The sequence below is a fragment of the Mobula hypostoma genome, chromosome 9 (assembly GCF_963921235.1).
Source record: "Mobula hypostoma chromosome 9, sMobHyp1.1, whole genome shotgun sequence".
Classification (NCBI taxonomy): domain Eukaryota; kingdom Metazoa; phylum Chordata; class Chondrichthyes; order Myliobatiformes; family Myliobatidae; genus Mobula; species Mobula hypostoma.
Genome location: NC_086105.1, coordinates 22,395,136 through 22,411,163, shown reverse-complemented (window position 1 = coordinate 22,411,163; position 16,028 = coordinate 22,395,136). Strand labels below are relative to the sequence as shown.

At 41.8% G+C, this 16,028-nt stretch overlaps 1 protein-coding gene across 2 annotated transcripts in view; it reads left to right on the top strand.

The window, feature by feature from the left end:
• Nucleotides 1-761: 761 nt before the first annotated feature.
• mdfic (MyoD family inhibitor domain containing) overlaps nt 762-16,028 on the top strand; it is a 52,642-nt gene continuing 37,375 nt past the window's right edge. Inside the window, exons 1-3 of one of the 2 annotated variants that reach the window (XM_063059630.1) lie at nt 762-993; nt 1,304-1,434; nt 13,685-13,819. In XM_063059630.1, the coding sequence (XP_062915700.1) occupies nt 1,350-1,434; nt 13,685-13,819 (220 nt within the window). In that variant the 5' untranslated portion in view covers nt 762-993; nt 1,304-1,349. Of the gene's footprint in view, nt 994-1,299; nt 1,435-13,684; nt 13,820-16,028 lie in introns of both variants that reach the window. The other variant, XM_063059629.1, reaches the window with a different exon arrangement.

The window sequence follows — 16,028 nt, the reverse complement described above, 5'->3', positions numbered from 1 at the left end:
AAGGGGTGCTGTTGTGCCTTTTTCACCACACAGCCCGTATGTACAGACCATGTGAGATTCTCTGTGATGTGTATGCCAAGGAACTTAAAGCTGTTCACCCTCTCAACCCCAGATCCATTGGTGTTAACTGAGGCCAGTCTCCCTTCCTCCTGTAGTCCACAATGTAAATGTAAGTTGGCATTACTTGGAGACACGAGACTGCAGATACAGGATGCAGGGTTTCCAACAGAATAGTTGCATTTCTCTCCCATCCACAGATGCTGCTTGACCCACAGATTCTCCCAGAAGGTTATTTTGTATTCCTCATTTTGTTTGGTTGTGTAAAGACTGAGCGAAAGTTCAAAGGCAGAAACTTTATGTCCGGCACCCTGAGTCCCAACGGTATCAACTGATAAAAGAATCGTCGAGTTATTCTGTTGCTTTCTGATACAACATCTGGATAGGCTCAACAGTTAAATCCGAAAACAAATCAGCAGTCTTGCAGTTTGCAGCTGTTAATATAAAGCTTTCAGTGAAGGAGTTCGCTGAATCTAGCTGAAATATATTTTACTGCAATTGTCTACATAAACTAAATATATAATTGAACTGATATCGAACCAGATTAAGGAAATAATGTGATAGAAATGTCATATTGACGCACAGTTGAAGGCGGACATCTGGACCCTGCGGGCGCTCAGCGCTCCCGGTGGCTTTATTCCAGCGCTGGATACCATCGGCATCCGGAAATGATGAAAACTGAAGTCTGGGGAGAAATGGGAAAAAGGAAAAGGGGTCCCTGTGAGAAAAAGTGAAGAAATGAGTTAGAAGGCATAGTGTGGGATTTGCAGGCTCGCCAGTGTGCGTGCCGCTCTCGTCAGGCACCGTTTACCACGGGGGCTGGGCTGGGCTGCAGCAACGGTAACCGAGTGGCGCCGTCCGGATACTTTGTAACTTTTTATTAACCCAATAAAATCACCTTGGGGAAAAATACAAGTGACTGGGAATGATCTCCAGGTACGTAACCCACGAAGAATGTAGGGTCCAGCCTAGCCATGCTGCAGTGTTAGAAGATGGTCTGTTTGCCCTTCGATTAATGTCGGTATCTGGAACTGTCCCATGTACAGTTACTGTTGATTTTCGGAATTTGAAACAACTGTTGATGTTGGTTATGCGACGGCTCGAAGTGGGAACGCGGTGATCATGCTGCAGATTAAACTCAGCACTTCAAACAGGGTAGAGTGGAGAAGCTTTTTTGCTTAAACATTTCAAGGGGTTAGTTCTCTGAGTTTGTTTTTTCTCTCTCCTCTTGTGTTTTCTAAGGGAGGCTGGTTCTGATTCTGGGGTCAGTGCCTGAGTGAGCTGCTTAGCTGATGTCCCAGGTGAAGGAGTTCCCCGGGCCAGAAGGGCCAGAAGACGGCTCTTGCACAGAAAACAGCCTCTTGCCCCACATCGATGGTAAGGAGGTTTTGGGTGGCGGTTTGGGTTCTCGCAGGACAAGCGTAAATTGTCTTTTACAGGTGGATTATCTAGCCTTTGACTGTGAGCAGAGTTGGGTCTAAACTTGAAGACCATAGTTTGATAAGGGTACGCTCAGTGTAGATTTAATTAGAGTGAGAATTAGAATAATTGGAAAAATATCTCCTCTAAATTTATACAGGAAACTTTGTTTCTGTTAAACATGTGAATATTTTAGAAAGATCAACCAGAGATCTATAATAAAATATGCTTTTGATTGGCGAAGCAAGTATTTTTAAAGTCAGGACTTGATTGAAAGTTGAGATTTTTTAGTTTGCGTTTAACTTGAGCTTTTAGAATATCTTAAAGGATACACGTTTTTCTTTACGATTTAAGTAAATAGTTCTCTACGAGTATTTTTATTCGTTTTAAGTTAATTAATTTCATTTTGTGGTACACACCGCCTTGAAGATTCGGGTGCACAGCATTCCAGGATTGTGGTATCCTCGGTAGTTTTCAGAGTTACACTGGTACTTCGATATGTGCACCCAAAAACAAATTGAACTGGGGGGGGGGGTGGGAATTGCAGCTTAAAAAAAAAGATTTTTGTAATGCCTGTCTTTCAAAAAGAACATATTTAAAGGAGTCTAATGTGTTGTTGGAATTTAGCAATTCTTTTTCATTTTTTTTAAGTACTGCAATTAAAATTTAAATTAATCCAATCACTCGAAAGCCCCTTTGAAGTAGATTGTCATTGAAATGGCTGCTTACTTAATTTAAGACCTCTGAAAATTTGATTGGACCATGGTTTCTATTGCTGCCTTTACCATCATCTTGTTGACTTCACTTCAGAAGAAAGAAGGCAACATCCTGTTGTCCCCAACTTAACTCATAAACTGAAGTCTTAGTTTCTCTGTTCTTATCAGAATATATGAATTTGCTAACCTCAATTACTGCATTACTAATTGATTTCATATGTAACAGAAATGCAATATTGAAAAGTCAAGCAAAGCTGAGGTTTCATAAATTAATGCAGTGGAAGTAAAAGACATCTATTTAGTAAACAGCTGTTTAACACAAACTGAACAGGCAATATGGCAAGAAGTCAGCTGATTTCATGTAAGATCTAGCTGGAGCAAAAATGTAGTTTGAATGCATGAAATTAGTGCTTGATCGTGCCAGAGTTAAATTTTGCCCGTATTTGTGCTTTGTATTAAGCAGCTGTTTACTGAATAAATGTTTTACTTCCACTGCATTTATTTATAAAACCTCAACTTTGCTTGGCTTTTCAATTTTGCTTTGTTCTTACACATGAAATCAATCAGTAACACAATTTTGTTTGAGGTTAGCAATTTCATTATATTCTGATAAGAGCAGAGAAATTGAGATTTTGGTTTATCAGTGAAATCTAAGGCAAAACGATGTTGCCTTGTTTCTTCTGATGAATAATAGCAACATTTGGTAAGATCATAAGCAACTAACTGAATAAATTATGTGTGGTCAGTTTTTATCATGAGAACATTATTTTTTATAGAATATATAAATGCTTAAATAGCTTAATTAACTATTTAAGTTTCATTATTTTACTGAGGGAGTTCACTGCTTTAGTGATTGTGGTTGTACACCCCCTCCCCCCCCCCGTACTAATGCTGCGGATGTACTGTGTGAGCTCTGCAACACCATCGATAATCTGCAAACCTCACACTCCAATGGTTTCTTTATTGTTGCTGGCAACTTCAACTGTGCTAACTTGAAAACAGTCTTGCCTCATTTCTATCAGCATGTTGACTTTGCCACCAGAGGTGAAAACACATTAGATTTGGTGTATACCAACATCCCTAGTGTATACAAAGCTGCTCCCAGCTCTCACCTTGAACTTTCTGACCACTTACCTGCTGTGTTGATTGCTTTGTACTGATTAAACAAGTCATACCAGTTTAATAGGAGATAAGACCAGAAGAAGCTATCTCAGCTTTGCAGGACTGTCTGGAAAGTGGACTGGGACATGATCAGGGAGGCAGCTACCTGCAACCATCATATTAACATTGAATATACGAGATCTGTTATTGGCTACATAGAGGAGTGCATTGAAGACATCAATATTAAACACGTCTAAGTGAGGACAGGTGAGAAAGGCTGTGGGAAAACTCAGACATGGAAAAGCGTTGGGACCGGGTGGTGTGAACCCCCAAGACCCCGAGAGACCCTGCTGAGCAGCTGTGTGGAGTTCTCCATGCATTTTCAATCTGAGTCTCAGCCTGGAAAGGCTCCCAACTGTGTGGAAAACATCGTGTTTGGTCTCAGTACCCAAGAAGGGCCAACCAAAAGTCTTGAATGACTACCATCCAGTGGTCCTGACCTTGCACATCATGAAGACCCTAGAGAGGCTGGTATTGGCTCACCTCACCCCTGGTTAGATCAGCCCTCGATCCCCTGCAATTTGCCTACCAGGAGCACATTGGAATAGACAACACTGTCATCTACCTGCTGAACAGAGCTTACTCCCATTTGGATAAACAGGGCAGCACTGAGGATCATGTTTTTTTTGATTTCTCAAGTGCCTTCAATGCCATACAGCCCTCATGGTTGGGGGGAAAAGCACTGTTCAATGCAGGTTGGCACTTCCATTGTATCCTGGATAATGGGTTACCTGACTGGCAGACCACAGTTTGTGTGGCTTCAGAGCTGTGTGCCAGATGTGGCTATAAGCAGCACTGGGGTCCCACAGAAGACTGTATTGTCTCCCTTCACATGCAAGAGAAAATCTGCAGATGCTGCAAATCCAAGCAATACACACATAATGAGTCCTGCAGAAGGGTCCTGGCCCGAAATATCGACTGTACTCTTTTCTGTAGATGCTGCCTGGCCTGCTGAGTTCCTTCAGCATTTTGTGTGTGTTGCTTGTATTGGCTCCCTTCCTGTTTACCCTGTATATCTTGAATTTTAGATACAACACTGAGTCACATCATCCACAGAAATCCACAGTACAATTTTCTATGAGACGGTGTGCTGGGGCAATGGCATCAATACAAGTGATGCCAACCGGCTCAATAAACTGATTAGAAAGGCTGGCTCTGTTATAGGAGTCAAACTGGTCACACTGGAGGCTGTGGTAGAACAAAGGACTCTATGGAAAATCCTGGAAATTCTGGACAATGCTTCTCACCCTCTGCATACCACCTTGGCTGAACATAGCACTTTTAGTAATAGACTTAAGACAACCAGGCTGCTCCAAAGAGCCCTTTCTGAGGCCATTCTCAACCTAGGCCATTTGGCTCTTTAGTGAGTCAACCTATAGCCAGGAAGTGATGACCCCTCCTCCTGCTGGACTGTTCGAGGTAACTTAATTTTTATTATTTCTTCTCTTCTAATATTTGTATACCTATGCACTTATAATCTTACTGTGACACTGTAATTTCCTTTGGGAACAATAAAGTATCTATCTGTCTATCAAATCTGAAGCCATGGCTGACAGCAGAGGTCAGGACATGGCTACCAGATTGGGATGCTCCCTTCAGGTTGAGGGATAAGACAGCTCTCATGGCTTCAAGGCACCCCAGCATCCAGGTGCCGGAGGGCGAAAGAGCAATCTCAAAGATTACCATCTGATGACTCTGACTTCAACAACAATGAAGTGCTTTGAGTGGCCAGTTATGGATGACATTAAATCCCATCTTCTGTCATATTGGACCCTTTCCAGTTGGCTTATCGCTCAAATTGGTTCACTGATGATGCCTGAGCCCTTGTACTCCACTCTGTCCTGACCCACCAGAAAAATAGAACCTCATATGCCCGAATGTTGTTTATCAACTTCAGCTTGGTGTTTAATATGACCATCCTTCAGAAGCTGTTGGGTAAACTCCTTGTTCGATCTCAACACCTCTCTATATGGATCCTGGACATCTCGACAGAAAGGCCACAGTCGGTCTGTGGTGGCAGAAACATCTCTAGATCCATTCTGGTGAGCACTGGTGTTCCCCAGAGCTGTAAGCTCAGCCCACTGCTGTTCAAGCTGCTGACACATGACTGCACTGCTCCATCCAGTCCAAATCAAATCATCAGGTTTGTTGAGGACACCATAGGGATTGGCTTCATCAACAACAATCATGAGACTGCATACAGCGAGGAGGTAGAGCAACTGGTGGAATGGTGTGACCATAACAACTTGAGTCTCAAAGTAGACAAGACTAAAGTGGTTATTGTGAATTTTAGGAAAGTGCAGGTTTATCACTCCTCATTGCATTTACAGGGTTCCTCCATGGAGAGAGTTAGGAGTACCATGATGCTGCACATAACAAATGATCTCACGTGGTCCCTCAGCACCACCACTTTGGTCAAGAAAGTACAGCAGCATCTCCACTTCCCGAGGAGATTGCGGCCAGTGAAACTCTTCTCTCCCCCCCCCCCCCACCCTATTGTAACTAATTTTTGCAGGAGCACCATCAAGAGTGTCACCATCTGATATGGGAATAGCAAGGCATCTGACTGCAAGTCCCTTCTAAGGATTGCATGGATTGCTGAGAAGATCATCGGGGTCTCTGTTTCACCCATCAGAGATATTTATCAGGAGTGCTGCATCCACAGGGCATTTGGTATTGTCAATGATCCTTCCCATCTGTCCATCTTTTTGAACCCCTACCATCAGGCAGCAGGCACTGTAGCTTTAGGACAAAGACTGTTAGGATGGTACATGGCTTCTTCCCCCAGGCCATAAGACTATTGAATGCTTTGCTACTACCCAGGTCTCATAATATATGATGCGTTAGTAGTGCTATACTGTTCACTTTTTAAATTGTGCCATAAATGCACCTTGTTAGTTGTTAGTTCATTTGTGGTAACATTACTTTGTGTTATGTTTGAGTTATATGCACTGTTTTGTGCACCTCGGTCTAGAGGAACGTTGTTTTGTTTGGTGGTGTATGTGGTTGAATGACAATAAACTGAAACTGACCTTGAGCTCATTCCCTTTTGAAATTTTGGTTCCTATGAAACATGGGTAGTGAGAATAAAAAATAATCCTGAGTTTTAAGAATTTGATTGTTTCCTTTTCTCCTGAAAAAGAAAATGTAAAGTGGCAATGGATTTTTCACTTAATGAGAAGATCAAACTTTTTATGTTCCATCCCCATCACAAATTCCATTCTCCAGCTGCTGACCGCATTCCTCTTTGCTGTTCCATGTTCCCCATACTCCACAATATGAGTGAGGTTGATGTTCTGGAGCATGTTGATATTAAGGGAGAGGAGGTGTTGGAGTTGTTAAAATACATTCGGACGAATAAGTCCCCAGGACCTGATGGAATATTCCCCGGGCTGCTCCCCAAGGCGAGGGAAGAGATTGCTGAACCTCTGGCTCGGATCTTCATGTCCTCATTGTCCACGGGAATGGTACCGGAGAACTGGAAGGAGGCGAATGTTGTCCCCTTGTTCAAAAAGGTAGTAGGGATAGTCTGGGTAATTATAGACCAGTGAGCCTTGCGTCTGTGGTGGGAAAGCTGTTGGAAAAGATTCCTACAGATAGGATCTATGGGCATTTAGAGAATCATGGTCTGATCAGGGACAGTCAGCATGACTTTGTGCAGGGCAGATCATGTCTAACAAGCCTGATAGTGTTCTTTGAGGAGGTGACCAGGCATATAGATGAGGGTAGTGCAGTGGATGTGATCTATATGGATTTTAGTAAGGCATTTGACAAGGTTCCACACGGTAGGCTTATTCAGAAAGTCAGAGGGCATGGGATCCAGGAAAGTTTGGCGAGATGGTTTCAGAATTGGCTCGCCTGCAGAAGGCAGAGGGTCATGGTGGAGGGAGTACATTCAGACTGGAGGATTGTGACTAGTGGTGTCCCACAAGGATCTGTTCTGGGACCTCTTCTTTTCATGATTTTTATTAATGACCTGGATGTGGGGGTAGAAGGGTGGGTTGGCAAGTTTGCAGACGACACAAAGGTTGGTGGTGTTGTGGATAGTGTAGAGGATTGTCGAAGATTGCAGAGAGACATTGATAGGTTGCAGAAGTAGGCTGAGAAGTGGCAGATGGCGTTCAACCCAGAGAAGTGTGAGGTGGTACACTTTGGAAGGACAAACTCCAAGGCAGAGTACAAAGTAAATGGTAGGATACTTGGTAGTGTGGAGGAACAGAGGGATCTGGGGGTACATGTCCACAGATCCCTGAAAGTTGCCTCACAGGTAGATAGGGTAGTTAAGAAAGCTTATGGGGTGTTAGCTTTCATAAGTCGAGGGAAGAGTTTAAGAGTCGCAGGGTAATGATGCAGCTCTATAAAACTCTGGTTAGGCCACACTTGGAGTACTGTGTTGAGTTCTGGTCACCTTACTGTAGGAAGGATGTGGAAGCATTGGAAAGGGTACAGAGGAGATTTACCAGGATGCTGCCTAGTTTAGAGATCATTATGATCAGAGATTAAGGGAGCTAGGGCTTTGCTCTCTGTGCAGAAGGAGAATGAGAGGAGACATGATAGAGGTATACAAGATATTAAGAGGAATAGATAGAGTGGACAGCCAGTGCCTCTTCCCCAGGGCACCACTGCTCAGTACAAGAGGACATAGCTTTAAGGTAAGGGGTGGGAAGTTCAAGGGGGATATTAGAGGAAGGTTTTTTACTCAGAGAGTGGTTGATGTGTGGAATGCACTGCCTGAGTCAGTGGTGGAGGCAGATACACTAGTGAAATTTAAGCGACTGCTAGACAGGTATATGGAGGAATTTAAGGTGGGGTTTATATGGGAGGTAGGGTTTAAGGGTCGGCACAACATTGTGGGCCGAAGGGCCTGTACCGTGCCGTACTATTCTATGTTCTCTTTCAATTCCCCCTGCTTTCTAATTTGTACTAACAATTTCATCCAAAAATCTGTGCTGAATGTCCTAACATGTTAAACCTGTTCAGCCAATGGTTTGTTGTCATCATCTGAAAGCTAATGGAAATTCTAAGAAACGCACTTCACACTGCTTTTCCAGTACACGTAATCTCTTTGGTCTCTCAAATTGTAACTATATTCTGACAAGTCCTTGGTTCATGAAGGATTTCATGCTGGAATTTTAAAAGCAAAGCAAGGTATGTTTTCTCCTTGAAGTGTTCAGGAAGCTGAAAGTTCTCAATATAGATAAGTCACCTGGGCTACATCCTGGAGTTCCAAAAGAGGTAAATGAAGAGATTGTGGAGGTATTAGTTGTGATCTTTGAAGAATCACCAATTCTGGAATAGTTCCGGAGGACTGGAAAATCACAAGTCCTTCCACTCTTTAAGAAGGGAGGGCGGTGAAAGATGGGAAATTGTAAGCCAGTTGGCTTGACTTCAGTAGTTGATTAGATAAACTATTGCAACAGATTTATCAGGCAAGATTTTCCGCTTTAGGAAACTATGCTGTCTTTGGCCTTTTTTTTTTATCATGTGCCTACAATTACCCTGAAACCTCATCCCTAATGATGGACTCTAATGAGAAACAAGCAGATGGGGTAGACAAAGGAGATTGTCGATGATGCTATCTTGGATTTTCAGAAGGCCTTTGACATGGTGCTGCATGTGAGACTGCAAAACAAAATAACAGCCCATGGTATTATAGGAAAGGTACCAGTATGGGCAAAAGATTACCTTCTGGTCGTCAACCAAAGAGTAGGAATAAAAGGTTTATTTTTTTCCAGTTAGGTGCCAGTGACTAATATGCATTGAAAGTATTCTGAGATCTGGGAGAAGTATTCAACTCTTATACACTTGTGTTTAAATACGAATTTGTAATATAGGCACATGGAAAGACTATGATAAACTCAAATTTCCTTCTGATAAAAGCAATAAAACAAATTACATTTTCAAGAATTTAGATCCACTTCTGTTTTCAAAAAAATATTTATTGAAATTTCATTCTAGGAAAGAACTGCTTGGCAAGTTTGCAGTTTAATGTCTTTGAATTTGTGTTTTGGTTTGAAATACTACTAAGGTTATGAATTTACTTTTACCACAGTTTTGAAGTGTAAAGGTTAAGAACTTGTTTTGGATTTTTCCTTTTATATTTATTGAGATGCAGCATGGAATATGTCCTTCTGACCCTTTGAGTCCCATTGCCCAGCAATCTCCCGATTTAACCCCAACCTAGTCATAGGACAATTTAGAATGACCAATTAACCAACCAGCTGGTACATCTTTGGACTGTGGGAGGAAGCCAGAGCACATGGAGGAAATCCACGTGTTCAAGGGAGAACGTACAAACTCCTTCAAGCTCCTTACAGGCAGTGGCGGGTATTGAACTGAGGTCACTGCTACCGTAAAGCATTGTTCTAGCCACTGCACTATCATGCCATCCCATTTTATAATCCAGCCTCTACTTCTGTACATTAAGTACATTTTTGGTATTTTAGGAACCAGTTCTTACAATTGAAATAAGAGCTGAAAATGCTGAAACACTTGGGTCAGAAAAATGTATGGAAAGCACAAAATGAACTTTTGAGATTTGAGACCTTTTGTCAGAACTAGAAAAGGCAGGAAACAAGTTAATATAATATTGCAGAGAATGTTGGTGGGGGGTGAGTCTGTATGGTTAGGGGAGGAAGGTTCAGACAAAGTTATGTTTGGGAAACTTTGCGGATGCTGGAACCTGAAACAAATGCTGGAAGAACTCAGCAGATCAATTGGCACCTGTGGAAAGAGAAACAGTTAACATTTTGGGTTAAAGCCGGTTCATTGGTACTGTGAAAGAGAGAAAGTCAATATGCCTGTGGTTGAGAAGGTAGGGGAGGACACTGAGTGAAACAGAATCAATGTTTAGTAGGGAGAAATGACGCTGCCATTGAATGGATGGCTAATTTTCTCTGTGTTATGTTTTGCTAACGTTGGCAATGTTAACATCCCCACTGTTGAGCACATTTACAAGGAATACTGCCATAAGAAAGCAGCAGCCATTATCAAGGACCACCCACCATCCAAACCAAGCTCTCTTTGTGCTACACACATCGGGCAGGATGTGCAGGACCCTTGGGTCCCACACCATCGGTTTCAGGAACAGTTATTACCCTACAACTATGAGGCCCCTGAACTATTGTAGATAACTTCACTCACGCCAACTCTGAACTGATTCCCCAACCTACAGACTCACTTCCAAGGACTCTGCAATTCCATATTCTCAGTATTAATTATTTCATTTTATTTGCACTATTTGTCATCTTTTCACTTTGGTTGGCTTTATTGTAACTTTTCATAAATTCTATTTTATTTCTTTTTTCCTTGTAAATGCCTGCAAGAAAATGAAACTTGAGATAGCATATGGCGATTATATACGCACTTCCATAATAAATTGTTTTTTTACTTTGAGTTCAGCTTCAAAGTGTGTCTGCTGTTGCATAGTCTAGCCTACTCTAATGTGCAGAGCTGCTGAGGATATAAGTAAATAGTGGGGCTGGGGTGGGCAGTGTAAAGTAGAGAAATGGTCAGTTTTGATATCAACAGAAAAAGATCTGGAGTTAAAAAATTCAATTTCCAGGCTGCAGTAAAGATATCTTTAATAAGGTGTTTGTACTTAGAAAGTGAGAATACAGGCAGAGGAACATGAGATGAAGTGAAATGCAGAACCTCTGGATGTGCATAGCAAGCAGATTCTGTGCTAATCAGGAGAGAACAACAGGGCTAATATCACAGATGGATAGATGGCTTGGAGCCTGCATTGAACTACAGGTGAGGAGGCTGCGGACAGAACAAAATGAGTGGGCTAGAAAACTAAAGCAAATTATTCCTGTTGACTCAATGCAGGCTCTTGTTATATCAATGACCCTATCTGCATTTGGTTTCCTCGTTTAATAGAGATCACATCGTAATGGCAGGATGAAATGCACCAGACTAGGGAGGATGGGTAGTGGGTGAGGAGGAGGTGCAAGTGAATTGCTGCTTCTCTTGGTTCGCCGGGTGGTGGATTTAGAAGATGGATAAGGTCAGGTCTCGCATTTTTCATTTCTTGCATTTGTGTAGGAAGGTCTCACAAGAAGGGGAATGGTTGGCCTGGACATAGACCAAGGAGTTCTGAAGGGAACAGTCCATTCTGTGCTGTGCAGCACAGAAGTAGTCCTTCAGCCAGTCCAGCTCATTCATGCTGACTGCGATCCCTATCTACAGTGATCCCATTTGTCTGAATTGCCTCAAGCACCTTTACTCCTTTCTTGTGTATTGGTTTTTGACTACCCCCCCCCCGCCCCCTTCCTTTCCAGTCCTGAAGAAGGGTCTTGGCCCGAAACGTCAACTGTTTACTCATTTCCATAGATGCTTCCTGCCTAGGCTCCTCCATCACTTTTGTGAGTGTTTCTTTGGATTTCCAGCATCTGCAGACTGACTTTTATATATCCAAATACCTGTGGAAGTCTGTAAATTGTTGCTGCTTCAACTACTTCCAACGGTAGCTCTATATAATCAGCACCCTCTGTGGTGAAAATAACTTGCTCCTCAGATCCCTTTTCAATTTGGGCTTATGTTGAACATGGAGGGTGTGTGCATGAGAGCTAAGGGTGGGGAGATCTTGCAGAAATAGTTTTGGTGGTGGAATCTGTTGAGGCTGGCAGAAAAGGTGAAGGATCATCCATTGAATGGAATGAAAAGTGTGGCCCAGAATTACTCTACCCTCCCTTTATCCAGGAGGGAGAAAAGAGCTTTGTCAGCTATAGGTAAAGGGAAATCAAAGTTCATCAAGAAGGAAAGGCATTTGTTTCCCATTTCTGATAAAAGGACTTAGAGTCTGATACCCGAACTCAGTTTCTCTTCCGAAGTATGCTGCTTCATCTGAGAAGTATTTACAATAGTTTATTTTTGCTTCAGGTTTCCAGTATTTGCTGTTCTTGATTTTTCATTCACTTAAGGTTGAAATGTATTCTAACAGATCTAATGCAATGCTTCAACACAAACTCGACCAAACTTGTGCCATTTTTGCTTGTGCAGTTTGAAATTTGTTTTTGTTGTCAATGCTGCTCTGCATATTGAGTTGAAACCCAGGATTTACTTCGAATTAGTTTGATCTGGTTTAATGTGGTTTGTAGAATTTTGTTTCTCAAAGATGTAGTGCTTTTCACCTGCAACACAGAATCAAATGGTGGAGGTACTCAGGAGATCAGGCAGCATGCATGGAAATTAATAAACAGCAGTTGACGTTTCAGTCTGAGACTCCTCTTCAGGACTGAAAAGGAAGGGGGAAGATGCCAGAATAAAAAGGTGGGGGGGAAGGGAAGGAGGACAGCTAGAAGGTGATGGGTGAAGCCATGTAGGTGGGAAAGGTCAAGGGCTGGAGAAGAAGGAATCTGATAGGAGCAGAGAGTGGACCATAGGAGAAAGGGAGAGAGGAGGGGACCCAGGGAGAAGTGATAGGCAGGTGAGGAGAGGTAAAAGGCCAGCGTAGGTAATGGAAGAAAAGGGGAGGGGGAGGAAAATACTACTTGCCTGAAGGAATAATCAGTATTCATGCCATCAGGTTGGAGGCAATCCAGACAGAAGCCCCTCCACCCTGAAGGTGGTCTCATCTTCATATACGAGGAGGCAATATTCCAATATGTCGGAATGGGAATTAGAATTAAAATGTTAGGCCACTGGGAAGTTTTGCTTTTGGCTGATGGAGCTTTTCACTTGTTTGCATTTACATTTTGGTTTCTATTAATTTTTCCTCCGAGGTTCTGTTTTTGAAGAATAATTTAGAATGCATTCTTTGTTACCATTAAATGTTGTGTGCAGATTTTTGTCGGTTATGTTTAAGATTTTATGTACAACTATTATGTCAATAGCCACTATTGTCTTCTGTGCAAACTCTGGAGAAGACATAGTGACTCACTACCTTCAGCTGTCTTAATTAATTATTAGGACTCGATCTGAGTTCAGCTGTCAGGTCTTTGGTAAGCATGAGAGAACATCGTAGGACTTGATGGGACTTCCTCCAAGTGTTTGTTTGGGCAGGAGTCTTTCTATTCTGGAATTATATTAGTTGTTAATTTGTGTGCTTCCAGGTTGGGAATCGTTGAAAATAATCCTTCCAAAGGAGGATTATTTAACTTTAACCTGTTTACATTTAGCATGTGGTGCAATGTGTTGAAACAGTAAATTGCTTTTCCTTGCAATAGAAAACAAGAATATAGATTAGGGTGCTGTTTTAATCGTTCATTTGAGAAATTACTGTTATCCTCAATGACCAAAATAATGGGAAAATTGTAGAGATTCCTCTAAACTGTTCTTAATAAGTGGAGAGGCAGGTACAATGTTGAATAATTATCTCTGGGTTTCAGATGCCAATAAGCATGAAGAAGAGAGAGAAGTTTCACCACAGGAGACCTTACCACCATCAGGTAACTGGGCCATCCATTTGGATGCACCACACCCATCAAACCAGATGAATGACGCGACTGGTGACCTCATTAGAAGTAAGTTCACAAAAGGCCTTTTGACTAATGTAAAGCATTGTGGAACAAATTGCTGCCTGACAGTATTACAATAATCCCACAATTACAGATATGATGATGCACAGTTAGCTTGTGTCAAATGTGATAATGTTACTGAACTAACATGCATTGACAGTATTGCTTTAACAGTATGATGGTTGTCATAGAATATTAATACTTTTGTCAAAAATAGCAGGTATTGCTGGGAAAATACTGCTTTTTTATTATCATAGAGCCAAACTTGTAAATGAGTTAATTTTGTGTAGCCTGGTGGAGATCTTTAAAATTTGTTGCATTGAAGAACAAATTAAACTGGTGGAATTGGTCCTGTGTGTATTCATTTAAACATCACGGTGAAGAAATCTTAATGTTGTATCTGATGTGCTAAGATTAGGACAATTCTCTTCCATACATTTCATATCTTATTTTAACTTGTGTAAAACTGATGCCGTGGGAAGGATTGATTAGTTTTAAATTAAAATCTAAACTAATCATGGCATATATTTACCCATCTTTCTTTCACTAAGTTAGTATGGTAAATCTTATAATAATACACTGAAGAAGAATCCAAAAGGTCAACTTTTGGTTCTTTGTAGATAAACTTTCAAATATTACTGGACTGTCTGAGACGCTAATGGGCACATCCTTCTTTACCCTCTCAAAACTAGATTCTTATGGAGTATTATTCAGCCATATGCCTTCAGTAAACATGTTTTTCGTATTCCTGAATTTGGATCTTATTTGATAGTCTGTCACTTCACCCGTGAGACCACCCAGTGCTTGGGCTTGGTTCTCATAATACTGAGAAGCCGTTAACCCTATTTTGCTACTTGTTCTCAAGCTTGGTTGAAATCTATTGTATTACTTTTGTAACCCAGATTGCCAGATGATATGGTTTGAGAAATTGTTATTTTGATTGGTATTAGTAATTAATAAACTATATTTCCTCATAAATTAGAAGCTAGGCTTTATACATATTTATCGGTTATCTATTCTTTTTCATACAGAATTATCCAAAATGTCATTTTGTGTTTATCTTTTCTCACTGAGCAATTTTAAGTTGTTTATATTTAACACCTCTAAATTAGTAAATTATTTTTTGTCGTCCTTTCCCACCAATATTCCTCCTGGTGTTTATCTATGTAGTGGCCAAAGTGCTACACCTGCCCATTGACTTGCTCCTTCACCTCCATTCAGGGCCCCAAAAAGTCCTTCCAGGTGAGGCAACACTTCAGCTGCAAATCTGCTGCTGTCGTCTATTGTGTCTGGTGCTCCTGGTGTGGCCTCTAAATTGGTGAGACCCGTTATAAATTAAAACGCAAACAACAGGAATTCTGCAGATGCTGGAAATTCAAGCAACACACATCAAAGTTGCTGGTGAACGCAGCGGGCCAGGCAGCATCTGTAGGAAGAGGTACAGTCGACGTTTCAGGCCGAGACCCTTCGTCAGGACTAACTGAAGGAAGAGTTAGTAAGAGTTTTGAAAGTTGGAGGGGGAGGGGGAGATCCAAAATGATAGGAGAAGACAGGAGGGGGAGGGATGGAGCCAAGAGTGGACAGGTGATTGGCAAAAGGGGATATGAGAGGATCATGGGACAGGAGGTCTGGGAAGAAAGACGTGGGTGGGGGGGATCCCAGAGGATGGGCAAGGGGTATATTCAGAGGGACAGAGGGAGAAAAAGGAGAGAGAGAGAAAGAATGTGTGTATAAAAATAAATAACAGATGGGGTATGAGGGGAAGGTGGGGCATTAGCGGAAGTTAGAGAAGTCGATGTTCATGCTATCAGGTTGGAGGCTACCCAGATGGAATATAAGGTGTTGTTCCTCCAACCTGAGTGTGGCTTCATCTTTACAGTAGAGGAGTGGATAGACATGTCAGAATGGGAATAGGATGTGGAATTAAAATTTGAGGCCACTGGGAGATCCTGCTTTCTCTATTATAAATTATTTCTTTAGGCAGATGGAGCAGAGATGCTCAAAGTGTAACTTTCCAGTGACCAAACTTTTTAATTCCGACTTCCATGGCTTCTGACATGTTGGTCCATGGCTTCCTTTTGTGCCCCGATAAGGCCACCCTCAGGGTGGAGGAGCAACACCTTTTATTCCGTCTGGGAAGCCTCCAACTTGACAGCATGAATATAGATTTCTCCTTCTGGATTTAAAAAAAAATTCCTTCCCCCTCACCTCTTCT